This window comes from Corvus cornix, chromosome Z (assembly GCF_000738735.6).
Source record: "Corvus cornix cornix isolate S_Up_H32 chromosome Z, ASM73873v5, whole genome shotgun sequence".
Taxonomy (NCBI): Eukaryota; Metazoa; Chordata; class Aves; order Passeriformes; family Corvidae; genus Corvus; species Corvus cornix.
In genome coordinates this window covers 22,022,338-22,049,421 of record NC_046357.1, presented here as the reverse complement: position 1 = coordinate 22,049,421, position 27,084 = coordinate 22,022,338, and the positions used below count along the sequence as shown (strand labels likewise).

At 41.5% G+C, this 27,084-nt stretch overlaps 1 protein-coding gene across 14 annotated transcripts in view; it reads right to left on the bottom strand.

Moving 5' to 3' along the window:
- The window catches only part of KATNAL2 (katanin catalytic subunit A1 like 2), a 28,859-nt gene extending 6,021 nt beyond the window's left edge, over positions 1-22,838 (bottom strand). For 2 of the 14 annotated variants that reach the window (XM_039566618.1, XM_010409646.4), the window contains exons 1-13: positions 22,690-22,838; positions 16,237-16,307; positions 15,685-15,851; positions 13,611-13,653; positions 13,078-13,201; positions 12,009-12,104; positions 11,400-11,498; positions 10,536-10,613; positions 7,257-7,355; positions 6,635-6,698; positions 5,289-5,407; positions 3,109-3,200; positions 1,479-1,589 (exon numbers count right to left, since the gene is read on the bottom strand). In XM_039566618.1, coding sequence (XP_039422552.1) covers positions 1,479-1,589; positions 3,109-3,200; positions 5,289-5,407; positions 6,635-6,698; positions 7,257-7,355; positions 10,536-10,613; positions 11,400-11,498; positions 12,009-12,104; positions 13,078-13,201; positions 13,611-13,653; positions 15,685-15,851; positions 16,237-16,307; positions 22,690-22,740 — 1,214 coding nt within the window. In that variant the 5' untranslated portion in view covers positions 22,741-22,838. Of the gene's footprint in view, positions 1-1,478; positions 1,590-3,108; positions 3,201-5,288; positions 5,408-6,634; positions 6,699-7,256; positions 7,356-10,535; positions 10,614-11,399; positions 11,499-12,008; positions 12,105-12,746; positions 12,795-13,077; positions 13,202-13,610; positions 13,654-15,684; positions 15,852-16,236; positions 16,383-16,561; positions 22,544-22,689 lie in introns of those variants that run through there. The other 12 variants (XM_019291985.3, XM_020585218.2, XM_019291984.3 and 9 more) reach the window with 12 other exon arrangements.
- Between the last annotated feature and the right edge of the window lie 4,246 nt (positions 22,839-27,084).

Genomic DNA, 27,084 nt, shown 5'->3' with positions numbered 1-27,084 from the left:
CTTGGTGTTCACACAGCCATTCTCTCAGTTAAAAAGCTTGGAAGCCCTGGACAAGACAAGCTGGGCTTACCTGCCACATGGGACTGATTGAAAATACTACCTTTGAGCCTCAGTTCTCAGGCAAAAACTCCACTCCTTTTGTTTAATTCTATCTGCCTGTTCCCTGGACCTTTTTAGCCAGGCCTGCCAAGGAGAGGATCAGCTGACAAGAGGAATAAGCATTACCACAGACTTTGTGAGAGAACGTTTGGTGATATGCACAAATGTGCATTTGTATGTTCAAAATAACATATGCTCTAGGACTTAGGACTTTTTTATAAGTACTTAAAAGCAAGCAGCTGTGGTTACACACCCAGTGGCATTCAGATTCAGACACTCCCAACAGCCTGCTGATCACAACCCAGAGCCCTCCGGTCACACAGAGAGGCTTTTCCAACATTTGTCCCCATGGCAACTTTGTAAGATTCAGCCAAAAATCACTAATCTTGAAAAACAATCCACGAATGAAGCCTGCGGTTCTGTGGGTACAGAGCCCTCTCTGACTCCCAGCTGGTTTTGGGTGCCCTGCTCTGTGGCTGTCACACTGCAGGGCTGGGCAAGTGTCACCTCACTAAACGAAGCACCTTCAAGTCAAATTTCAAGTTTTGCCACTTGAAATGCTGCTGAAATGCTGCTCACACAAGGTCACTCCTGGGAACACCTCCCACTGGGCTCCAGCAAACGACTCCCAGACCATGGCTTGAAGTTCCCTGGAAACAGGACTGCTGTCTTCTGCTTTTCTGACTCCAGGCTTGTGCTCCTCTACATGTGAGAGGGGAACAGACACACTTAGGTCCATGTGCCTTTAGGAACAGGGGTATCCAGAAAGATCTCAGTGCTATGAGGATCAGCAACTCCTCTCCTGAGCATCCACAGCTGTTACACTACAAATGTTACTTTCCCTTCCTCATGCTCTCCAGCTTGCCTTGTTCCCAATACACGTCCTGCCCAGTTTGAGAACCAACATGATTGAATTCCCCGGTTGCAATTTTAAATTGTTTTTCCTTCTATACTAAATTGTGCTAAAAAAACTGAAGAATTTCGTCCCTCAACTTTTCAGAGTCACATTTGATACCAGTAAAATCCAACATTCCTATTTATGGAGTATCTTTCAAAGCACCAGATGTTTTAAGCACCTTATAGTTCCAGGCTGAAAACCCTTCTTAGCTTAAACATAGTAAATAACTTGCCTATAAAGTCAAATACTCCATTTTAAATATTAGCAGCTGGTACAACCAGCATATGTTGACTTTATTATGGATTATTCTCATGTGACACAAATAGCAAGAATTGAAGAGTTTAAAGTAAAAGCTCCAAATTAATCTTTAAATGCTTTAACCAAATATCAAGGCTTTTTCTGCAGAAGTCTAAATAAAATCTTTATCTGTGCTTAGAAGCTCATGAAAATGTATTCAAAATGTACTCTCTGGATCTCTTACCATGGCAGATTGGAAGCTGCTAAAACAAATACAAGATCATCAGATTGGGCCAAGCCATCCATCTGCACCAGTAATTCTGTTTTCATCCGCCGACTTCCTTCATGTTCACCACTACCAAGATTCAGAGAAATATTATTTGCTCAGTGCATTAAAGTAATCATCTTTATTTATACAGCGTCATTCACAGCAACTGAGCCCTTGTCACAGTTTTGCCCCAGTTCAAAGCATGATTAAGCTCCATTAGCTAACATCTAAGCATTAAAATCAAGCTTTCTAATGATTACTTAAATTGACTCTTTTCAGTGCATTAAAGTGAGGAGAATTCATTATCACTGGATCCAAAGAAAATATTTATTTTTATTTTTTTCTTCATGTTAATCTCCATGCAAGACCAATATTTACTGGAAAAGAGCTAAGGCTCCAATTGATTGATTGATTGATCTATAGTAGGGAATTCTTAAAATGTGATAGTTGCCATCAAATAACTTGTACACCTACCTCTTCAGGGTAGCATTTTTCTGTGAGTGAATGTGAAGTGACCACAAGAAGAAAAACCTACTACTGAATTCAACATTTTGCAAAATGTTCTATCAAAAGAAAACAGAAAAATATGCCATACTGATACGAGTTTAGAAATGGAGCAGAGACGACACAGAAAGGATCCTTCTTCAAGAAAGGAGAACTTAAGCAAAGTGCTAAGAATTCTGGCCCTGATACAGGTAATCTGTTTTGCAGAAAACCAGCTGGAACTCTTGGTTCCAGATGTGAAGCTCTTGGAAAGTCCTGGATCAAACCCAGGAAAAACATCAGGACCTTAGATGGTAAGGGCTGAATTTCAGGTTTAATGACTTATTTCTGCAAAGGCATTCAAACATCAATGCCAAGTCAGTATTTAATAAGTACATGTAAAAATAAGTACAACATCTAGGATAAAAACCCTTATTAGAATATATAACCCAGTGATGTTAATGAGAGCTTTTAAAAGTACATATGAAGGAGAAATTTGGCACATTATTTGCATCTATTGAGTGAGAATGACTACAAGTAGTATCTTTACAATAGGGCATATTCTATTTATAAGCAGCAGGCATGTAATATAAACATACAATACAATATAAATAAAGTGATCATGTAATTCACTGCATGTAAAATCCACTGTAATGGGTTCCTAATGGTTATAACAGTATTTTTATATTTCTCCTGCTTCTTTCCCATTCCAAATCTTCTAAATGTGTTTTTAACTAAAAACTGTCTACATCTTGGATGAAAGTAACAACATCCTCCCACTCCTGCAATGGGAAGTCCTGACAATGCCACCAAAATCTGTCACCAACGAAAATGCCAGTCCACTGTGTACACTCCCTATTACTCTGCTATGCCTATGTTCAAAGTGTCACAAAATAAGCTGCTTCTAACTTACCTCTAACAGTTCACCTGTTGTTTCCCCACCACCACTGCCTTTATTTCCATTTCAAATCCCTTTAAAGCATAGCACAACTGGTTGTAAACTCCTGCCCCTCCCTCCTTCTTGTTGCCCCTTGCTAATCCTCACACAACCTGTCTGGCTGCTGTGACTGACACAACCACTACACCTCTCTCTTTTAATCCCCAAAGTGGTCCCACCAGTTACCCAGGAGCAGTGCCTCTTTGACTCATAACTGACTCCAGCTCATCCAAGAAAATTGTGGAAGGAGCATGGTACCGGGCGAGCTCAAACAACACCTGTTCGGAGAGAAGAATAAATGTGAAAGAGAAACTAACACAAGAAGACACCAAAGGCATGGAAGATAAATTAACAGCACCCACATCCCAAAGGATATCTGCTGGCAAAAGGCTCTGAGTAGGCTGAGGGTCCCTGAGTCCTCTCAGATTCTGAGAGGTTTGTAAAGGAGATATAAAGAACACAGCCTTGTAATCCTGTCTTTATGTGTAAATCTTTCTGTCTAAATCCTATCAGAGTCCTCTGAAAATAATGGGATAGAAGAAAATGATCCAACAGAGGATTCAGGGAACTCCTAAATTGTTATTGAGACTAAACATGTGCCTTTTGTTGTTGCTCCATTTGTACGTTTTTTTAAAATAAGGATTTGAGGAAAAAAAATTGCAGGTCAGCTGAAGCACAATGAAAGAAAAAGGACTGATTCTTTTGATAAGAATCAAACACTCATTTTTTTTCCTGAACAAAACAAATATAAATTGCTTGAACAATCAAGATTTTAAAAAATGGACTATTAAGCTGAAACAAAAAATGTGGATCTGCTCTTTGGAGAACAAAGTTTCATCTAATTTTCTGTAGACATGGAGAGGCCTGTGTTAGGAGTAAGAACACACTGTCAGTTCTTCTTCAGTAAAATGCTTTTTTGGCTTTTTAGGTAAGTATCACTAACAATATATATTAGTCCAGCACTTTTAAATCTGAATACTTAAAAAAATAAAATATTAAAAGATACGTATTATTTTCTTCACTGTAAGCATGAAACACAGGGTTTAAATTATGTGCCCAGAGTAACAAGTAGACCATGACCAGTATACAATTTTACTAAAAATATAATATATAACATATAATATATAAAATATATAAAATCACACAAATACAGTGTAGAACTGAGGAAAACAGGATGAGTGGATATGCCCCCAAATGACCACAAACCCCATATATCCTTCCCCCAACTTCAGAAAACTCCATTGCCAGCCTCATGTGATTTTAGGATATAAATTCACACAATACTTTTCTCAGAGCTCTCCCAATCCACAATCTTACTTCATTTTTTGATTCTGCCATTAGTTTAATTAAGGGTAAAATGCCACAAATTCAATATCAACGTAAATGCTGTGGCATGTTCAAAAACCATTTGGATGATGGTGGCAGAAACCAGACTGTCCCCACATACTCCTGCCAGAAAAGAAAATTCCAGGAAGCTAGTCAGGACAGATGTCAAGAGGATCAGTAAAAGAGGGAGGCAATGTCAGAAGAAAAATATGCTATTTTAAAGGACAAAGGAGGCAGGACTAGTGAGTGTGCTGTAGCCATTGCCTACATTTCAAGAGAGAATAATAATGCCTGGAATGCCATTTGCAGAGAACAGTTTGCTGTGGTTGTTTCCAAGAGCTCTGCATTTACTTAAAGTGCAGCTCAAGAGATGAGGGTAAGGCAGGCTAAGGGCTTGTGGATTTCCACTGAGCTGGTAGATATTATAGAGAGATTCAGATGGGTAAGGATGCTACACCTGAACCCCTGAATATTTTTGTACCACAGCTGAGCCATGCACACTTCTCACTAGGGTATATACAAAAATGGATTTACCCATTTACCACCAAACTACCTTCCTTGAAACAACATTACATCTGTATTTGACTGGAAGATCTCTGTGACTGGGAGTTCTTTGCCCATTTAGTGCCATGAAGAACAATAGAGAATTTGGGAATCCAAATAATATTTTGCAGGGCGCCTACGAGCCAACCCCTGCAAAATGGATGTGAAGTGCTCTGAATGGGTCACTAAGCACACAGATTTGGAACTCTGACTGTCTGACTCCTAATCAGGCACTCAAAGATCTCTGCTGCCTTCAGAACATCTGCTCCATCTTACATTACAGAACTGAAGTCCCACAGCAAGAATCCATTATGAGACTTCTGCAGAAGTGATGTTATTCCTGCTTTCAGAACTAGTATAAAAAAAGTCATGTTCTGTCTAAATCAGGAAAGATTATGAGTATCAGAGGAACACTTGTTTCCAGTTCTGTGCTGAACCCCAGTTCTTTAAGTGGGAACATGATGTTAAAATATAATGAACAAGAGAATAATTCTTACCCGGACAAGTTTTTCTGAGTCACCCCTCCATTTGCTGACAATGGTGGATGCCGATATGTTGAAAAAGGTTGTATTGCATTCTGTGGCAACAGCCTTAGCAAGCAGAGTTTTTCCAGTACCTACAAACAACAGTGTTTGAGAAATTCACTCTCCAAAGGAATGCAACGCAAACATTTGAATAAATTCCTCTCATTCTCCTACCAGTTGGGAAAAAACAGTAAAAACCACATAGAATGGTTTGGATTGAAAGGGACCTTTAAATGGCATTGAGTCCAATACCCTGCCATGGGCAGGGACACCTTCCACCATCCCACATTGCTCAGAACCCTGTCCAACCTGGCCTGGGACACTTCCAGGGATCCAGGGGCAGCCACAGCTTCTCTGGGCACCCTGTGCCAGGGCCTGCCCACCCTCACAGACAGCAATTCCTTCCCAATATCCCATCCAGCCCTGCCCTCTGGCACTGGGAAGCCATTCCCTGTGTCCTGGTCCCTCCATGCCTTGTCCCCAGTCCCTCTGCAGCTCTCCTGGAGCCCCTTTAGGCCCTGCCAGGGGCTCTGAGCTCTCCCTGGAGCCTTCTCTTGTGCAGCTGAACACCCCCAGCCTGGCTGCAGAGCAGAGGGGCTCCAGCCCTCGGAATATATTGTGGCCCTTTCAGGATTGTCTGGAGAAACTCAGGTAATACAGAACTGCAAATTGCATTCTCCAAATCCTGAAGTAGTGCATGCTGAAGTGGTCAGATGCCTTCTGTGGCAGGAACATCTAAACATTCAAAGGAACAAAAGGAACATTGCAGAGACAGGCTTTGCAACTTGACTCGGGTGGTTCTTGTGCCCTCTGTCCCCTTCCAGCCACACCTCTGTGTCAAAGTGGGGCAGAAGGAGCAGGGAAGCTGCACTGACAAGGAAAACACCCAGCTGGCAGAAGGCAAAGCTTCCATCCCATTCCCAAAACAACCCCTAAAAGCAGAAGAAAGGAAGGACATTTTTCACTAAGGAGGTAAGTCCATGGCAGATTTATTGACGTATCATAGGATTAGGTTCATGCCAAACTTGATTAAAATGGTCCAAGCTGAGTGAAAACAAAGGTCTGAGTTTTCACTCCCCTGAATTGTTAGTGGAAGTACTGTGTCTGGAAGATTTGAGTATAAAAATAGCCAAAGCTCAGGACAAGGGCCAGGTTTGAGTGTCAGAGATGGACATAACCATCCAACAGTCTCTCCTTTTAATTTATGTACAGAACACGTCCTTTTTATCAATCTCATCTAATTAACAGCAATGATTTATCCGTGGGACAAAACAAGAAGCAGTGACAAACACAAAGATGTGGTAAAAAGCCCTCCATACCTGGTGGTCCATACAGCAATAAACCTTTCCAAGGGGACAGAATGCCAGTAAACAGCTCTGGATACTGCAGAAACAGAAAAGTAATTCAGGGATTAAAAATGTATCATCTAAAACAAACTGCAAGGATTGTACCTTCACTGCTCCTACCACATTCAAGAAACATAAGAAATTTGAAGAGAGACATAAAACTGCACCAAAACAATGTGACATGTACAATCTGAGTACTGAGATAAAACACTATTTAACATTTGAAATCTGTTTCCAGTGGTTTTTCTTTTTTTTTTTTTTTTTCAAATGAAATTGATGTGATATTCTCTTCTGTAAGTCATTTTTCATGGAATTAATGTAGGCCAAATCCAGCACTCCTTACAATGCCAAAGGTGCCATTGTACCTAACTCTTACAATTTTAATAGTGAAAGGTAATTTTCCTATAGGAGAATGCCTGTGCTGCTCTAGATGGAACAGGAGTAGTTCTAACAGGAAACAGGAACACCAACAGTTCTAACATGAATGGCCTACAAAAGCACAGAAATAGTGAGAACTCTAAAACACCACTCTAATTACAAGGAAACAAGCTAGCAAGCCCAGCACTGGGTTTCTCAAACCTGTTTAGCACCTTACCTTTATGGGGTAAACAACTGCTTCCTTGACCAGCCTTTTAGCTGCATCCAATCCTATAATATCATCCCACTTCACGTTCGTCTTATGGAGATAAATGTCCTGCAACACACATCACATCTTGTTAGCAAAACTCCTTCTGCACTAGGATAATGACCTCTGGCAAAGTAAAAGGATCGACTCAGCGATAAAATAAGAGTGCTGTTAAGTGATACAGGCTGTACTATTTAACCCTAGGTACCAGGGATCTCCCAGGAGGGAGGCATACACAGCAATCATTTCCCCTCCACTTCCCCTCCAGGCCCCAGTTTCCCTGATGTATTCCTGCCAAATGTACATGCTGAGCTCAGCATATAAAAATATATGATAACATAAATGTGTATCTTCCTCAGATCTGTTTCCTGTGAGTTTGATTTAGTAATCAACAAACATATCAAGAGCGATCGTGATATGAAGGTTTGCCAACCCTAATATTTTGTATCTATTGCTGCAAGTACTGGATGTTTAAAAAAAGAAGTAAAAGGAATAATAGGGATGTGTTGGTTCAAGTTTACACCCATCCATGGACTTCAGTAATTCAATTTACATCTTAGTCTTTGAGTTGAAACACCTTTTGACATTCACTCTTCAGTGAATTTCTCTTTTCTCTTTTTTAAACATGTTTATTCTGTAGTCACAAGTTCCACAGCTCACTCATGTGCAACATGAAAATACTTTGTTTTTTTTTAAACTTGATGCTCAGTAACTTTATGGTTGCACCTACCACTTATTACCTATTATAATGTTATTACCTATTACTTATATTATTACTTGTGTTGTAAGTAACAGTGAAAAATTGCTATTTACTGCACACTAAGCAAGATTTTACATGCTGCAAGAAAAGCTCTGAGAAACTGCAACAGGAAGAAATTTTTCTCCTAAGCATCTATCAAACAATAGACGGTAATTAGTCTATGCCCTGAAGCACTCAATAAATTAATTTCATTTAATTCATCAAACTTTCCAAATCTTCTATGAATCTTTCCATTTGCCTTCATAATATTTTGTGGCTCTGTGTTCCAGGGGCTAATTGTTCTGCAAAACATATCATATCCTCATTACAAATAATTGGGATAAATTCTGCTCTCCAACAAAAATAGTGCATACAGACGGAAGAAAAATTACATGGTTGTATCCAAGGGGAAAAGATGATTTAATACAATTAGAAAAAATTATTTATATAGAGTAGATTACACTTTCCCTTTCTATTAACAGTGAATTAAGATGAACCAGACTTCTGCTATTAAGTAGAGACTTCCATAGTTGTTTCCAAATTAAATTAGATTGTGTTATGAAATAGATATCACATGCTATTTATTTTTATTGATTTATACAGTGTTGATTACCATAGCAACTAGGAACATACCATAATGGAGCACAATTCAAAAAACATACCATAACAAAGGGAAAGCAATTTTTTATTGCTCTTTTTGTTAGTGTAGCAGCAAGAACAGCATTATTTTAAAGGTCTACCATAAATTAAAGACCAGACAGGAACTGAAACAGATGAGAATTTTCTTACTTTAAGGCTGGAAATTTCCTAAGACATTTCTTAAGTTCTACTAAACAACAAATGCAAGACTTGCAGACCAAGAATTTGGGCCATACACAGCTATAAAAATCTGTAAGCGAAAATCTTCCAGGCTTTTTAGAAAGATGATTAGAAGCAGGTTTACCCAAGCTGATACCACTTGTGATGTTTATATGCAGAAAGTCACAACATTACCAACACATTCATGGTGCCATGAATCCTTTGAGATGAGTGACTCATCCACAGGTGGTGGATGCTAAGTATCTACCTGTGCTGTACCCACAGATCCCCAGCAGCCCAGAGCCTCTTTGTTAGACTGCACCTCAGCCCAGGAGTGAAACGAAATGCTGCTGACAATGCTGTGGTTCCCTCCAGGGGTCAAGCTGTACATCCTGGAAGAATCCCCAAGCCTGCCCTGGGATATGGTCTATCATTGATGCTGCTCCAGCAGTGCTGGTATGTGGGCACTGCTTGCAGAGCCTACAATTGCAGCATCTCTCAACTGCACCACGTGAGAATGCACAGGGAGTGCAAATCGTGCAGGCAGCACAAAGCAAGGCACAGGACAAGTATTAGGCCAGTGGCCCCTGGGCTGTCCCAGCCAGGGTGTGGCCACAGCCCCAGGGCAGGGCCCGTCCCCTGTGCTGGCACTGCTGAGGCACCTCCAGTGCTGGCGACAGCTCTGGGCCCCTCAGGACAAGAGAGACATGGAGGGGCTGGAGCGTGTCCAGGGAAGGGAACGGAGCTGGGAAGGGGCTGGAGCCCCAGGAGCGGCTGAGGGAGCTGGGAAAGGGGCTCAGGCTGGAGCAAAGGAGGCTCAGGGGGGACCTTGTGGCTCTGCACAAGTCCCTGACAGGAGGGGCAGCCGGGGGGGTCGGGCTCTGCTCCCAGGGAACAGGGACAGGAGGAGAGGGAACGGCCTCAGGCTGGGCCAGGGGAAGTTTAGGTTGGATATTAAGGAAAATTTCTTCACTCAAGGAGCTGTCCAGCCCTGTCCCAGCTGCCCAGGGCAGTGTTGGAGTCCCCATCCCTGAAGGGGTTTAAAAGCCGTGTGGATGTGGCACCTGGGGACATGGGTCAGTGGTGGCCTTGGCAGTGCTGGGGGAATGGTTTGACCTGATGACCTTAGGTGGCTTTTCCAACCTAAATGATTCTCTGATTCTAAACCAAGCTGGAATATCAGGGTTTAATAATAATTTTGGTAGATGCCATCTAGTAGATACATTCAGAATCCAGATACTGCTGTGATACTGGCACACCATCCACACTGACTACAGCCCTAGGCCTTGAATGGAAACTTCAGCCAAAGGGTGGAATCAAGGTTTCTCCCACCATCTGATCACAGCTAGATAAAACATTAGATAATAGTTGGTATTAGCTAACATATTTAAATCTCTCTTTTCAGTGAAGTATTGTACATTTTTTGTAGCACTAAGAGCAAAGAGGAAAGCCATGACAGTCTCCCCAGCATGATTAAATTACCTGTTCCCCATTAGAAAGGAATGGCCTTAATTATTTCCTCCCATTGTATATCAGAAAGAAACATCACTACATGTAAAGAAATTACTTGTTGGGGAGCTACATGGAGAAAAAAATAACTTGCACATTCAGGAATAAGCACTATCAGTGACAGCAGAAAGAAACAAATAGCATTCCCAGTTGATAAAGATAATCAACATCTCTCTACAAATGACGTGGAGATCTGCTCTTACTTTGCTTACAACCATTGCAAGTTCCCTCATCTCACCAGTCATGCCAATAAAAGCACTAAGTGGTTTCAATAATCGTTCCTGAAAGAGAAAAACATACGTTTTTGTCAGACTGCAAGGATTTTTAGAAAACTATTAAATATTTTTTAAAAAACTGATACATCATAGTAATATCAACTTTTAAAGCTGCAGAAATATGGGTAATAATAAAAATTTTGAAGTAAACAATATTTGCAGTAAGTCATCTTTTCCTCTGACAGAATCTAACTTGAATCAACATTAAAATGAGCAGCTTTCTTATTGCACTTATAGTCCTAAATATGCCCTACATACATTAAGAGCAGGGAAAAATGTAACTGTAGGTCACAGATTTGTGACATTTTCTTTTTGGATAGTTTCTTCCAGTGTAGCAGCTGCCAGGCAGACGAGCACCATGTACGCTGGATGCACTCTCTGAGAAGTTCTGGCTTGTGTCTGGAGCATTAACACAGAATTTATCTCAACCATCTAAACTCTGGTGTTGTCTCAGCTGAGGCGAATGCTAGAGACATACTGATTTGAAAGGAACCAGAATTTCACCCCCAGAAGTTCTGCAGGTGTCTGCAATTATTTTTATTTTTTTTTTCATCATAAGGTATCCTTTTTATTTGTTGCCTGCTTTCACGATCAGAGTAAACAACTGTCATCAAATTAGACCACTATCAAGTGTGACTGTCCCTTCAAGGAGGAAATACACCTCTCAGAAATCTAAGCCCTTTTTTAGCACTTGGGAACAAAACCAACATTGTTGTAGTATTTTATTTTGTTCCTGGCTATGCAAAACTCAAGTTCATACTGATTGGATGGAAATATGAACAGAAAACTTACTGATGGGTCTGGATCATAATTAAGGCTGTTCAAGGGAATTCCATCTGGTGACACTCTGACAGCATCCTGAATCATCTTGTGGAAGTCAATTATTTGGCCCTAAAGGAGAAAAAAATGCTACAGTAGACTTTACCACAATAGTACCACTACTCTTAAAAATACACTGGACTAAATTTTGCTTTCAATTACAGCAGTGGGATTCCTTACTGCATATTCAGTCCTAATTGTGGCAAAAATTGACACAAAACCCATGGTAGCAATGGGGACAGAACACACAACTCAGTCAATTCAACAATTTAACTGTAGAGCCTTTCATCACCTCATTCAGGAATTCAAAATTTATCTTCAACCATAGTTATTTACCACTGGGTTTTTAAAAAAGAAATATTCCTCCCTGAGTATGTTTTAAATAGTATTTCATGCAAAAAGTGCCTTATATGCAAAGAATTATTACCCAAATTATAAAACTGACCCTTCAGCTGACTATACAGAAACATTTTATATAAAAATAGACAGAAAACCCTACCATTTGATATTTTTGAAAACCTTTGTGGGTTTTTTCCTACATTCATATTTCTCTGATTAACCACACACCAGGTTTCCACCAACCTTTCTTGGGTGAGAGCTGTCCACTCCAGTTTTGCTGATTCCTGAGATGCTTAAACCAAAGTCAGATTGATCTAGAGTATCTGCACCATCACTATTCTAAAGAAAAATGCATTTTAAAACAGATGTGTTGCTAAGTAGATGAACTGAAGATATTACATTATAGGTATCATCCCATCTCTTCATATAGGCCTAGATGAAGTTCCAAGAGTAATACCGATCATTCAAACACCACTGTACATTTAGTTAGACTTCACCTGACTGGTGACAGCAGTGAAAGCCACAGCTCTGGAGCTCAGCAGAGAAGTTATTCCATGTACAGAGCAGAAAACTGCATTTTACATAAGAAGCAATACTTATGAACAGTGGAAATGACAGGCCAAGTACAAGGCACAGCATGTCAACTCAGAAATGAGGAGCTATTTTAGGATTATGTATTCACAGCAGTTACTGCTGTAAAATCCAAAAGGTAATGTTTTGGGGTATTTTTAGGGGTAACAACAGGTCAGAGATGAGTTCCTCTTGGTGCAGAATTATAGCCAAGCCCATAAAAAAAATCTGCAGTAGACCCAGTGCTTGCCCACCAACCAACCTGCTGTTCCTGCTTCACCCTCTGTAAAGGGATGATAATAAAGTAGATTTCACAGCAATCTTACCAAAATGAGACTCTCAGACATGAGCATTACAGAGCCAAATCACTCCCCCAGTCTCAAACAACTTATGCACTGTGAAGATGCTTACAACTGATACCAGGCTTTCTTCTTTACTTCTTTGTTTGGCTTTCTGGCACTGAAGGATGAATATATTGGTATTAATGGAAAAACCCTGATTGCTTTCAGTGTACGTTGAATTATATACCTCCTTTCCCTCTAATTTTTGCCTGTGACTGCCCCCCAACTCACAGCCAGAAATTCTCTTGAAGTCTTGCACCCTTAAATGACATAATCAGTAAAACCCATTAGTTGCACAAATATTAATCGTGTTACTCCCATCCTCTTGCTGCCTATAGACTCCCCAGATAAAATCACATTAATTTCAGCTGTACTGCTGCCAAGATAAAACTTGTTTAAACCTGTCTGGGGCTCCCTTTGGTGGAGGATTTAGGTTCTGTTGTACTCCCAGGTGAAGTTTTTGACACTGCTCGTTGCACTGTCTGTTGTTTGACCCTTGGTACCTTCTGAGAAGAACTTGCTGTCCTAGAATTAAGAAAAACAATGCAAGACTTCCAGAATTTCTCCTTTTTCTTCAAAATACCAAAAGATTAAAAACCAGAGCTGTCAAATAAAGCACTTCTGGGCTAACTTTGCTTCCACTGAAGTTATGGCATTAATTTCAATCACAGCAGAGTTCAATGCTTGCTTTTTTCAAACACGCCCCACCGCTTTATCCACACTGCAGAAGCTCTGTAAATTGTCTGCTTCTCCATTTGAGAAATGAGTCTCTAGTTTCCTCTAACACATACAGAAGAAATGCTCCACACAGTCAGAAGCATGGCTCTAGGCTTTGCTACTCCCCTGGTATTACAACATTATTTTAACCATTGTGCATATTGCTTTTACTGGGAAAATTTTTTGCCCATAAAAATAGCCCACACATTTCTCTTACCTTTTTGCTCTTCCCCCACTTCTCAGCTGTTGTTTATTTTCTGCTGTGGCAAAATTAATATTAAAATGGAAAATAATTAAGGATATAAAAAAGGGCAATTTGAACCTTTTTTTTTCCCCCTTTAAAAATATTTTTAAGCACACATTAATGACCTTGGAAATAATAACACATAAACAGGAACAGTGTGAGTAAAAGCACTGCAAGCTTGCAAAAAACTTATTGAAAACAAACTGGTGTTGGTGAGAGTAGTTTTGCTTTAAGCATGTTACATTTTAGCTCATTCAGTCTTTGGTTTCTCTGCTTACATTTTAAAACCAGTATCATGTTCATGGTAAAATGGACGCTACCCAAAATTAGATTAAGTACAATAATTTAATATATCACACAGAATGCTTATTTAATGCTAATAATTTTTTTCATTGCTGAATTGGGAAATATGAATTTGCCTTGCTCCTCTGAAGAGGAATCATGTTCAACATAACAAGACAGAATAAATGCCACATTGCAATGCTGGTTGTCAAACTATATTATCTTTTGCATTTATACGATTTGAAACAATTTCTGTCAAAATATAGCTTTTTTTCACAAAATGTCAAACTCTCAAAGCCCAGATGTGAACTCATAAAGCCAAGGGTTTGTATGCTACCAGCATGCCCCTGGTTGTTCCAAAACACGTCCCCTTTCAGTGTTCTCTGTAAAATGCTCTTCCACTCATGATTCTCACACACTTGACTAAAATAATCCTTCCCAAACAGCTCTTTCCCTGAAGGAGCTTGGGAGCATGCTGTCTTTAGGGGCAGCAGAGCTCATGGAGAAGCCTGTAATATTGTGGGTGTATCTACAATGCTTCCAACTGGAATTCAGCATGGAAATGACCAGCTTGTTTCTGTAGGACTTGCCAAGAGTGTTGCAAAGAATTCAGTAGGAAGGAGCACCACACCAAGGATTTTGTTTAGATATATGAGTCTGGCCATGCACACAATTTAGGGCAAACTTCACGCAGGAGAAGAAGAGGCTTATGCTTCAGGGAAAAAGGATGATGCCTCCCTGCCAGCATGGTCACAAATCTGAGCTTAGGTAATAGCAGAGTACTCCATGCCTGAGAAGCTTTACTGCCAAAAAAAAGAATAATGAGAGCTTTCAAGTGTCCAAGAGTGACTTTTTGGGTTTTTTTTTTCACTCAGGTCATGGATTCAGTCTTGACTACTGCTCAGTTTGACTATGATGTGAAAAAATTCTTTGTAATACATTTTCATTCTTGATTCATAACAAGTCCTTTTTGTTTTGTCCTGCAGGGCTGTTCTTCCTCTTTGTGTTAACACCAATCCATATGTTGTAGATGTACATGCCCTTTTTCATGCAAATAATCACTAAACCCTGTAAGTTGGAAGACACCTCTAAGACCATCGAGTCCGATCACTCCCCTAGACCTGAAATGGCCACCACTGACCCACATCTCTGAGTGCCACATCCAAACATTTTTTGAACACTTTCAGGGATGTTCCTCCACCACTTCCTTGGGCAGCCTGTGCCAGGGTTTGACAACCCTTTCCATGAAGAAATTTTTCCTAATGTCTAATCCAAACCTATATCCTTCAAGCTCTTAATCAGTTATTCTCACATAGTTGTTCTTATGGCTTCTCCAAGTTACATTTTGTGCTCAAGTGCAAACCCCTTCAGGCTCTCAGGGTCATAACAGTATGCTCATATTCTGATTTGCCTTATTCTGTATCATTCACTTACTATTCTCTCCCCATGAGAGGAAAGTGGATAAATATATCTTTGCCATAATGCTTTGTGCTTAGCTGACATTTTCCAATACCAATGTAGCTTTTAAAAGACAGAAAAATGCCACCTTCTAGTTTCCTTTATATAAAGAAAGAAGGAAAAGCAGAAGGTCTCAAGGCCACATCTCTCAATTCTGGTGCCTTATGTGCTAGAACTACAGATCTGTAATTATAAGAGCTGGAACATTAAATGCTGATATACATGACAAGGGCTGTAAGCACAGCAGGGAAATACATGCTTTAGACTTTGGAAACCAAAGCTTTCTTTTTGGAACAGAGCCACATACCGGTGTTCAGGACCTTTTTGGTAATTTTAGGATACTTTTGAAATTTTACAAAATAGTAGCTTTCATATTCCATCAAAATTGTCTCAAGATCAATGTTGTCACAAACTTCAAAGCCACGTAAACCCAATTTTGTCTCTTGCTCCAGGGCATTTGCAGCATCAACATATCTGGTAATTAAAAAAACCCAAAACAAACAAAGATAAAAAACTCTGATTTTGGAGCGAAGAAGCAAACAATGGCACTAGTAAGTTTATGGTATCTTTAACCTGTCCACAATCCTATTTTTATAAAAGTATAAACTCTATTTTAAAAAAAAACTTTGCTGGTTGATCTAAGGTATTTTTAAACTATACAGGGCATTTTTGTTCCAGAAACTGAAACAATTTAGCAAAGCAAACTGTGAGGATATGTAATAGTCGTTTACCACTTTCTCACATCAACCCAAAGACCCACACTGTCCCTTTCAGCCAACAGAGGACAGAAAGATGCAGTACAGCAGGTCAGATACACACAATCCCACAAGGGTGAAGCACTATTATTTAAAAAACATACCCTTCCTCAATTAAATAATGCAAAATTAGAATAAGGAGATTTTTCCGACGAGCTTCTGTTCGCATCTCCTCCTGTGAATTAAGACAGAACTCTAGATCAAATGTAATATTCTCTTCATTGCTGTAAACAGCATCTAAATGTAGCCTCTGGAAACAAACAAATTAAGACAACAGCATGTAAGAACTGTAAAACAACTCACTGTTAATAAACACAAGGAAAGTGGTTTTCAATCTAATTTTTCTTACACATTATCAGGGCTACTGGATGGGTAGAAACCTTTTGCTAGAGAAGAGAAAATTACTTTAAGGCTGAACAAATAACTTACTTCCCTTGCTATGGTTATGGCTCCCAACATGTTCAGGCTGCTGTGAATTTCAGGGTGGGACTCTTGCAGACCTCAATGCTTCATGGGCTGTACAAGGAAATCTCGTGCTCCATCCTGGCTGTGTCCTTCCCTTGCAACCAGAAACCTGTTCTCTGAGTGCCTGGAGAAGGAGGGCTGGAGAACAGGTCTGGGATCTGCATGACTCTACTACAAAGACCAGCTGTAACACTTGCGGACACCTCCCATTTCATAGGCCTTGATATATAAACACGACAAATAAAACGCAGACACTGGAAGTATTAGTGGATTGGGATAACACGAAACTTGCACAATTTTAACACAGGAGTGACCAAAATCAGGTCTCAACACACAGAAATTTCAATATGGAGTCAGTCCCATGGACTTCTTGGCACAGACTGGAGAAGCCAAATTCATTCACAAACGGTTCAGCAATAAAAACAAGGCAGCATAAAACATTTTTGTCTTCATTCAGTGAAGCTTCATCTGAGAGAGTATCAGATGCAATATCAAGCAGAGGAACAGGGGCAGTGGAAACAGAAATCATGCAAGATGCTGGAATAAAGCCTTACTCTGATGAAATATGCCATATATGCTCAGTGTCTGCAGAAAACTCCCGAGATTTTAGGGTCGTAACAGAAGTTGCTACAATGAGAGCTCTAGAAATCAGCATGTTGCCTTTGGTCTGCCTCGCTGGGACTCGAAATTGTGACCACAGAAAAGGCACGTATGGCCAAACACACACTTAGGCAAATTAATGATTTCCCTTCTCTTTCAGGCTGGGAGGCATTGGGAGTTGGACTCGATGATCCTCATGGGTCCTCTCCAGCTTGAGATATTCTGTCTTTCCTATGATTCTGTGATTACTTATGAGGACCCAGTGTGAACATGAAAAAGTGGCACTTACTCAATGAACAGGGAAAGAGCAGCAATTTCTGTTGCTTGCACAACACACAAATATCCCTGATCACACTGCACAGTAAAGCTACACAGGCTGCTACTTCTTGATTCATTCTTGATTCCCCCAGTTTCCCTCCCTTCTATCCCAATGAAGCAGAGCCTGCATCCACCCCCAAGAAAAAGCCCAGCCCAAGAGTGCTGCCTGTAGGTAAGAAACACACGGATCTCTGTCCTTTTCATACTGCCAACAGAGCCCCACCATCTGTATCCAAAGGCTTGTGCTGCTCTCTGCCTGTGCCTGGCACACGGAGATGCCAAGGAACTACTACTGACCAAGGCTGATGTTTTTAAATCCCAAAAGATGCAAAAGAAATATACACACAGAAAGACTATTTTTCTATTCTTTCCAGTCACTTGGAAGAGAGAGCAATCATTACAGCAAACTGTTGATACTAGAGAATCATTTATTCCAAAAATCAAAGGTGTTTTTTGGGTGGTGCAAAATCAATTTACCTCTTTATGAACTATTCCTTCACTAGGTTAGACCTATCTGCTGTGTCTGCTCTGTCCACAGCACTGGGTATCACATGGTATTTCCACTGCTAATTTCAACACTTGTTATAGGACCATCAGCTACTGTTTTATTTTAAAATAAAACCTGCCAGCCTGTAAAAAGAGAAAAGGTATTGCAGTACAGCAGGTATTTCCTGGGACGTTTGCTTCAGTCGTGGGGCCATCTAGTGTCACGACTAAGGAAGAGCTGGGATTTGCTCTTAACGGCTCCAGCAGAGTCAAAGCATATTTGCAATTCACATATTGCAAAAAAGATTCGTAGAATCTTCATTCTGGCCTTCTAGAATGAAGGCTAAACCTGGCTGGGGAAAAGTGAAGAAACCATAACCCCTTTCTACCTTTACTACCCTAGATACCCTCTTGAGAGTACTTCCAAAAGGAAGTTACAGTACCATTTCAGTGGCGGTACAAAGACAGTTTTTCTGAACCATTTTGGGGAGAAAAGAGTGCTGTTTAAATGTTTCATAGATCAGTAACTCCTGAATGAAGCAGATTGGTTCCTGGGAGGTGCTACAAGAAATGAACCAATTCTGAGAACTGCTATGAGCAAAGAGAGAACACACACACCCTGAGATGAAAGGGTCTTTTCCTTCTAAATTTTTTGAGGTGCTGGTGGTTGAAAAAAAGATTTTGAATTGTGGCCCTTTTACCATTTCTCCTGGATGACCTGAATCTTCCAAAACACATCTGGACGTGCAAGAAGGAAGCTGGAGTCATCACTTTCTGAGAATCCCACCTGTACATCCTTCAAAATGCAACTGCTCCTAAGGTTTATGCTGAGGAAGATTAACTGTTGTGTTTGCTAACATATCAAAGGGCAAGGTTACAGCTACCACTGAATATTTAAAACACAGTATGCAAACACAGTGGCTGCCCCAGAAGACAAACACACCAAGTGTTTCATGTAATAAGCATGGATATTCTGACAAGAGAGGAATTGCCTCTTCCTGATGGACTGACAGGGTTCATGATCCATGCTTGGAACTTTCCTTGAAAAGAATTTGTGTTCTGGCATGTCATCTGCTGCTGTTCATCCCCCTGGGTTATTTCTGCTATCCCTAAAGCATTTTAAATTCTAGTATAAATAGTGATACAGTGATTGGCAGCATCTCAAATGATTTAAGTACAGACTTGATTCGGATGTAGGATAACATTGTGTCTGCATGTGAGCCACCTACTTCAACCTTGACATGCCAGTATTCTTCTGGTTGTGCTGACCAAGCAGAAGGAAAAATTAACCTTTACATCCCAAAAGAGTCCCATCTAAAAATGAGAAGAGTTTAGACTGAGAGGTTAATTCTGTCTTTAATGTATATTAATAAGAATGCAAACAGCAATGGCTGATTTTGAAAAGTCAGACATGTGTCCAAAGAAAATTAACAAAGCTGTAAATCAGTTGACCCACTGACAATGACTTGCATTAGGTTGGACCTGAAAAACAAAACAAAGGTATCTCTGGTAGCCCAGTTCTGTGAGGTTTCTATAAAACAAAGAAAAATCAAGGCTCTTTTAACATGCAACTTTTACCAAGGTATGAATCTGGTGAACCAGCGGCACACGGATCATTGCCTGACCAGCCCCACCAATCCCTTTCCTGCATTTCACCAGTCTGATTTTAGCACATACTCCTTCCATGAAGCAGATGAACCTCTGTCTGTACAAGTGCCACCAGCAGCTTTATCTGTTCCCTTCTGCCCACCCTTGTCTGCTGTCCTGAACTCCAGTTTATCCTCTAGGGACTGACCCACTGCACTTACGTCCACAAAATTGTGCCTGCCACAGTACAGGCAGATACTAACACTGCCCAGGGCTTCTGCTGTGCTTATAGAGGAAATGGCAAATCTTACACAGCATGAAAAAAACCAGGAGTACTTACTAGTGCAAAGTTACTTAAAATTCAGTTTAGCTTTATAGTGATTTAGCCTTCCTGTTTAATTAGTATTTAGAATTGCATGTTGTTTATAGCCACTGGTATTTCAATATATGTTTAAATGTTTAAAGTTTAATAAGCTTCCATTCTTAAAAGAACAGAAAAATGTAGGTAATTAAATTTTCAATTACTATAGGGGATTTTGGTGTCCATGAAATTAATAAAACCTTAAGGCACTTAAATGTGATCTTGTTTTAAAAACGAAACAGTTGGGCGCTTAACTAATTAGCTTCAACACTTATAGTGTTATTTTATTTATTTCTAGCCTAACAAAAGAGTGGCACATATTCCTTTTCTTTGAGTCATTTTAAATTAAACTCTAATAGAGTTTGCATCTTTAGGTGCAATTGTTTGTTTAGTCATTTCCACACCTTTTACTAAAATGCATTTATACTATAAATCAACCAAACCTCTTGTGTAATTTCCTGAAATTAATGGACCTAATAAAAGATTAATTTAACGCAGTAACATTTCATTATCATTTGACCCTATATATTCTGCATGAATATGTTTGTTAGGATGAGAAATAGAGAGTTTCAAGAGTAAATCATGGTCTGAGGAGCTTGGGAATAAGAGCTATTCTGCTTTAGTGTAGGCACTCTAAGTACATCCAACTGGGGCAGCCAGGATGCATTCAGAAGGATCTCAGATTAGGAATTCAGACAAGAGGCAACCAGAGAGCTGTAAAATCACACAGGGAAAGCACTGATTGTAATACACATGCAGAACCCTCTCCCTCTTTGTCTCTGGGATCACAGGATGCTGACAGTATGGGGTTCCTCAAGATGAAGCTGGCACCATGTGCCAGGACAGATAGGCTTGATGGGCTCACCTAGTTTTCCTCCTCCCTCCACCACCCTGTATTCCCACAGCTTTCACTTCCCCATAGCCCTTTGGATATTTGCAGCCTTGACAGGCTTTTCAGAAGGCTGAATGTTCAGTTCTTGCCTGGCTTGCTGACCGTACTTTTTGAGAAACACAAGCAGAGAATGGAACTGGTGAGTTTTAAACAATGTATAACTTGGCTGCATTGAATAGAATTTCCCAGGACAAAGAAAGGGCGCTTTGCCCTCTTCTCTCTTCCAGATTATACAAGGCTGCTACAAACAATAAAGTTGCCAAAGTTTTTCAAGGCTTATAATGAGCTTTCATAATTAAAGACATACAGCAAGCTCACCATAGAACTTATGACTGGGAACAAGAATCCAAAAACCCTCTTGGCAGCTTCAGGTGGTTCTTCAAGTCACTAGTTTTAAGAAAAGTCTCCAAACTTCTGCTCCTCTGTGAAACACAAATTACTGCTTCTTCTCTATACCCAAAATATAGACTGTTATCTTCAAATCCATCCTGCCAAAAGGCTATGGAGAAGCCAGTTTACCAAAAGCACATCAAACCAAACCCTGTGACACAGCTAACAGGGAAGAGCTCTTGCCCTCTAGTTCCCAATCCCACAAATATTTTTGCATTTAGTAGCCAGCACCACCCTTGGGATGAGGGCCATGCAAATCCCCACTGGTGAGGTTAAAAATCAGGTCCCCTTTTCTCCTCTCCTCCTCCTGCATGTTAATGCTGTTTCAATACCACGCCTTCAGGCTCCATTCTCAATGGCTGAGATCTGAATCCATTTTAGAGCTCAGAAAGAAACTGTGCTGGAGGATCCCGCTCCTAGGTAAATATAGCTATCCTACTAACACTTTCTGAGGAGAGAAAACTCGTGGACAGGCACCAATCTCTTCTCTCTCTGGTGACCAGTGACAGGACCTAAGGCAACTTCATGGAACTGGGTCAGGGGAGGTTTAGGCTGGTCATCAAGAAAAGGTTCTTCCCCCAGAGGGTGGTCAGGCACTCAACAGGCTCCCCAGGGAATGGGCAATGGGCATGGCCCCAAGGCTGCAAGAGTTCAAGAAGTGTTTTGACAATGCCCTCAAAAGCATGGTATGAGTTTCAGGGCTATGCTGTGCAAGGCCAAGAGTTACGACATGATGATCCTTGTGGGTACCTTCCAGCCCAGCACATTCTATGATTCTACAAGAGGTTGATATAATACCTAAAGCTCAGTCTCAGGACTCCTCCCAAAACTCCCCTTTTGTGGAGAATCCTGTACTTTTCATTCTCAAGTGGGAAAAGGGATTGGTGTACGTATGCATGCACAGCCCCCACAGCCTTACGGGAAAGGCTTTTAGCATCCCTGCAGCCTCTCTCACTCCGGTAAAATTTAACCAGCAGATGGAAGCAAAAGAACAGGTTACGAAATTCAAAATCCTGCGGGTTTTAGGCTTTCTGGACAAGAACCATAGAATCATCGAATCACACGATGGTTTGGGTTGGAATTGACTTTAAGACCATCCAGTTCCAAGCCCCTGCCATGGGCGGGGACACCTTCCACTAGCCCAGGTTGCTCCAAGCCCCGTCCAGCGTTGACTGGAACACTTCCAGGGATGGGGCAGTATAGCTGTGGCTTTTTGAAACAAGAACCAGGGGAGGAAGGAATACGGATTGTCTCCTTTGGCCGTGCCTGCTGCTCCAGAACCATTCAGAAAGGGGCTGTGCGGGATCCACCCCCGTCCCTGCCCATCATGCCCAGCCCCATCCCCGCCGCCATGACAATCCCAACCCCAACGCGCATGAGAGCGCCCCGCCCCCCCGTTGACATGGCAACCGCGACGCGCAACCGCGACGCGGAGCCGCCCGCCCCGCCGGTTCTCACCGCTTCCCTCGCCTGGCGGGTGGTTCTCAGCGCCTGGCAGAAGAGCTCCATGGCGGCAGGGGATACCACCGGGAATGCTACCGGGAACGCCGCCCGGAATAACACACCGAGCGCCCCGACCCGCACCCCGCCGACCCCCGCGGGGGACAGGCGCGCCCCGCCTCCCCGGCGCAGCCAATCGGAACGTCGGAAGGTGAAAGATTGACTGACGGTCTGCCCAATGACGAGTAGAGCAGGGTGGGCGGAAGGCGGCGCTGGCCAATGGGCGCCGGGCTCGCCTGGGTGGCGCGGAGTGGGGGGCGGTTGGGTAGGGGGCTCGGGCTGAGGGGATTCAGTGGTCTGGCCCCGAAAGAATCCAGAACGATCCAAACCAAGCCCAAACAAGCCAAACCAACCCAAACCATGCCAATCCAACCCAACCCCACGCCAAGCAAGCCAAATCAAGCCACAATAACCCGAATCGGCACAGCCCAGCTCACTCCACTGCTAAACATGCCCAGCTCTCCCACACAGCTAAGCTGTGCCTGAGAAGCAACAGAGTGCAGTCTACCCCTCACATCAAGGATGTGCCAGTGGGCATTAAAATGGAGACCACCACTGTGAGGGAACACAGGGCTGTGAGAAGCGCTCTTTTTGGAGTACAACTCAGCTGCCTGGTTGCTGCAGCCTCCTGGGTTCAGCGTGTGAATTACTGGAGGGGTGAACTGTGCCTTTTGGACATGGTCCAGCTTCAGTCCAGCTGGAGGAGAATCTATGATCCTGCAAGACGAAACCTAAAACTCAGTCTCAGGACCCCTCCCCAGACTCCTCTTTTGTGAGGAATCCTGTGCTTTTCCTGCACAATGGGAAGAGGGATTGGTGGATACATGCACAGCACCCAACAGCTTGGTGGGAAGGGCTTTTATCAGCCCTGTTCCCAAATCCAACAGCTGCTCAGGTCTTGGGCAGAGTAATGACCAGGTTCTCACATCCCTGCAACACGACCTGGTCTAGTGGAAGGGGGCATGGAACTGGATGAGTTTTAAGGTCCCTTCCAACCCAAAACATTCTGGGATTCTATACCACACTTGCTTAGCATCTCATCCTCAAAAACAGATATCCTGGTTTTTTTCAGATATCCAGATCTTCCTCCAAACATATTCCTCAGTATAACCGTCAGTACCCCATACGGCCTTGTCCTTTTGGTGTCACTCTGTTCCCACTCTGGAATGTTTCCCCAGCCCTTTTCTAAGACTTTCCCAATCTGATACCTGCCAACACAGGCTTGAGTGTGTGTTCACAGCTCACGCAGTTGTGCTGCAAATGCAACATACTTTCATCCTGCCAAGGATGCAGTTTAACACAAATATTTTTTTATTACATTTGTTCCATAAAACATGGAGTTTTTTCCAAGTGGATCGATGTCCCTCTAACTAACTTAGGTCCCCACCTACTAGAACTTGTGCTTAATTTTTTGGCCTTAATGTAGCAGTACAGTGGGTAACACATCTTTTTTTTCCATGATTGTGGGCATCTTTTTTTATGGCTCTGAAAGAGAAGTTCCTGTAATCGAAGTTAGGATTCAAGCCATCCCAAGTTCATCACTGTTGGGAAAATAGCCTGGGTTCAGGACTGTGCTTGACTGGAGAGTTTTCCATCATTACTGTTCAAGGGCTAGTGGTACCCTCATATGTGGCTTTCTATAGTTTTGATGGAAAAAGAGACACTTCAAATCCTTTGAACAAAAATTGAGGGTAATTTTTACAAAAACTGTCCATGGAAGCAAATGCTCACCCACAGTCAGGGAGGCTGTGTTCAAGACTGTGAAATCTAGGCCTATGTCAATAGGCATAATTTGATAAAAATAATAATGATCAAGTAAGCAACTTCATAGCAAAATTTAAATATTTTGCTTTTGGGCTTGCAACCAAAATATAGGTGTATCACCCTGGTATGTTAGGATGGCCAGGCAAAATTAATATTTCCTCATCAAAACTGAATATATAAATGTGTATATCTATATATAAAAGAACACATTAGGTTTATAATTTGGATTTTTCTAAACTTTAGTATGTCTATTAAGTCTGACATCAATGTAGTTACATATAACTATATTCATCATATGCCTTGACAGAAGATTATGTCCCATCCAAACTCTGTTTCGCCAAACAGCTGCATTGAAAGTGCAGATACAATGCAGCTACATAAATGATTTCTTTCCAATAAGCAGAATCAGAGAATCACAGGATAGTTTGGGTTGTTAAGGGGCCTTAAAGACATCCAGTTCCAATGCCCTGCCGGGGACAGAGACATCTTCCACTAGACCAGGTTACTCCAAGCCCCGTCCAACCTGAGTACCCAGCTCAACAGTGTCTTATCTTATAGCCAGAGCCCACATTTGTAATGTCAGCAGCACGATTAAGGGTGTCTTTAAGCCTCTGTGCTTTCACAGCTCTAGACCTCGCACTAAGAGGTTTTAGGCACTGACTACCACTTAAATATTTTTGCCATTCCCTTATAATGTTACCTTAAAAAGTACATGTCTGTGGGATATCAGAGATGATGGAGGAGCCTAAGGCTGACCTCATAAAATTCTTTCCTTTAAACACAGCACACACAAAACAAATCCACTTTCCACCTAGTCACCCCAGCCCCATCCCTGCTTGCAGTTCACACTCTGTTGTCTATTAGCAGCTGGTTAAGCAGCACAGGAGGGGTTTGATGAGGTATAATGCTGATAAGAGCACTTGTTGCAATCCTGTGAGCAGCTGTAGGGTTGTTTTGTTTGTTGTTTTGGGGTTTGTTTTTTGTTTTGTTTTGGTTTGGTATTTTTTGCAGCGTCTGTGGAAGGCTGGGAGGGTTTATTTGGATGTTCAGATGTCTTTCCGTAGCTAACGCAGCTGTGGGAACAGGCAGTGCTTGTATGGACATACTGTGCATAGCACTAGAAATATTACTAGAAAAGGTTGAAACCAGACTATTTTTTTTCCCCTAACAAGCCTCAATTTAGGGGGCAGGTTGCTTAGCACCTATAGGCTCGTTCCTCACCCTAATTAGAGCCTATTAGGGAAGACAAAAACCCCAGGTACTGCTTCGGTGATATCCTGGGAGATAGGAGTATCCACTGGCTGTCTTGGGGAAGGTCTCCTCCAATGGCTGATGCTGGGCCGAGTTTTAAGGCTTTCACTGAAAATTCGGAAAATGCTCAAAGGAAGAGCTTGGGAAATGATTTAGGAAATGCAGCAGCAGGTTTAGAGAGAAGAAAGAGGAGAAGAAGAAGAAAGGGGTATCGGAGATGGAGGTGCAAGAAGAAGCAAAGGTTTCAGATCCCAGAAGAATCTCTGACATTTGAGGTAGGTTTCTTAAAAGTATGGTGGAAAGAGAAATATTGGAAATGTTGAAATTTATCTAAGATGACTTGGTAGCCGTGGAGTGTAAGCCTGGAGTTGATGTGTGTGTGTGAGAAGTTTTCATGAAACAGCAGGATTTTGAAGAACTAGAGCAAAAGGGGGGATTAATTCTAGTTACTGGAAAAACAGAAGAGGGAGATTTGAAAGAAATTTTTCTGTGGAGATAATGGAATGGGAGAGGAAATGCCTGTGCTCTAAGAAAAAAATTGAGGAGGACCAAAAGTAAGAAGGGCTTTTTTTTTTTTTTTTTTTTTCTTTTTGTGAGGCTAGGGCCCCAGAGATGTGTAGTAGAAAGGCTGTGAGGGAAGGAGGGAGAAAAACAACATACGATGAAGGAACACTTCAGTAAAAATATTAGGGAAAGCTAATATGTAAACTCTTGTTATCCTACGCATGTGAGGTGTATAAAAATAATGTTTGCCCTTATCCTCGCAGATACTGAGGATGAGAAGAATGGAAAGGTTGAAAGATGTGGTTATGAAGTGAGAGGTGATTGTACTCTAGAAAAGACGTGCCTGGGTCTGATGTGAGCTTGAACATTGATGTCCTTCCCTGTGTGTTTGAAGGAAGGAACACTTGAGGGTTTGCTAAAAGAACAAAAGAGAATGCTTTGGTCTGGTCATGCTTTAATGATCTAAGAGAGTCTAACCTGCAGCTTGCCCATTTAGTCTGGTATTGCATTGGAAGGAAAAATGAGCATTTGATGGACTTAGGAGTTGAACTCATGCAGTGGTGTGGCAGATGGCATGTTTTATTAGCCTGTTGATTCCTGGTTTTGACTAACAGAAGGGGTTTGAAATTAATTAAGTCCTTATGCTTAAATCTCCAGGGTGTCTTAAGACCAAGCAAAGAAGCTGTTTGTGCCGAGGGCTAGGTATCTGTGCCTATAGTGAAAAACTTTGGCACAACAAAGGGTTTATTTTGGAGGAAACAGTAAATAAAAAGGAAAGCCTGTCTCAGAAAGCTGTTGCAGAATTGCAGCTAATGATGTTAATTGTGGAGTTCC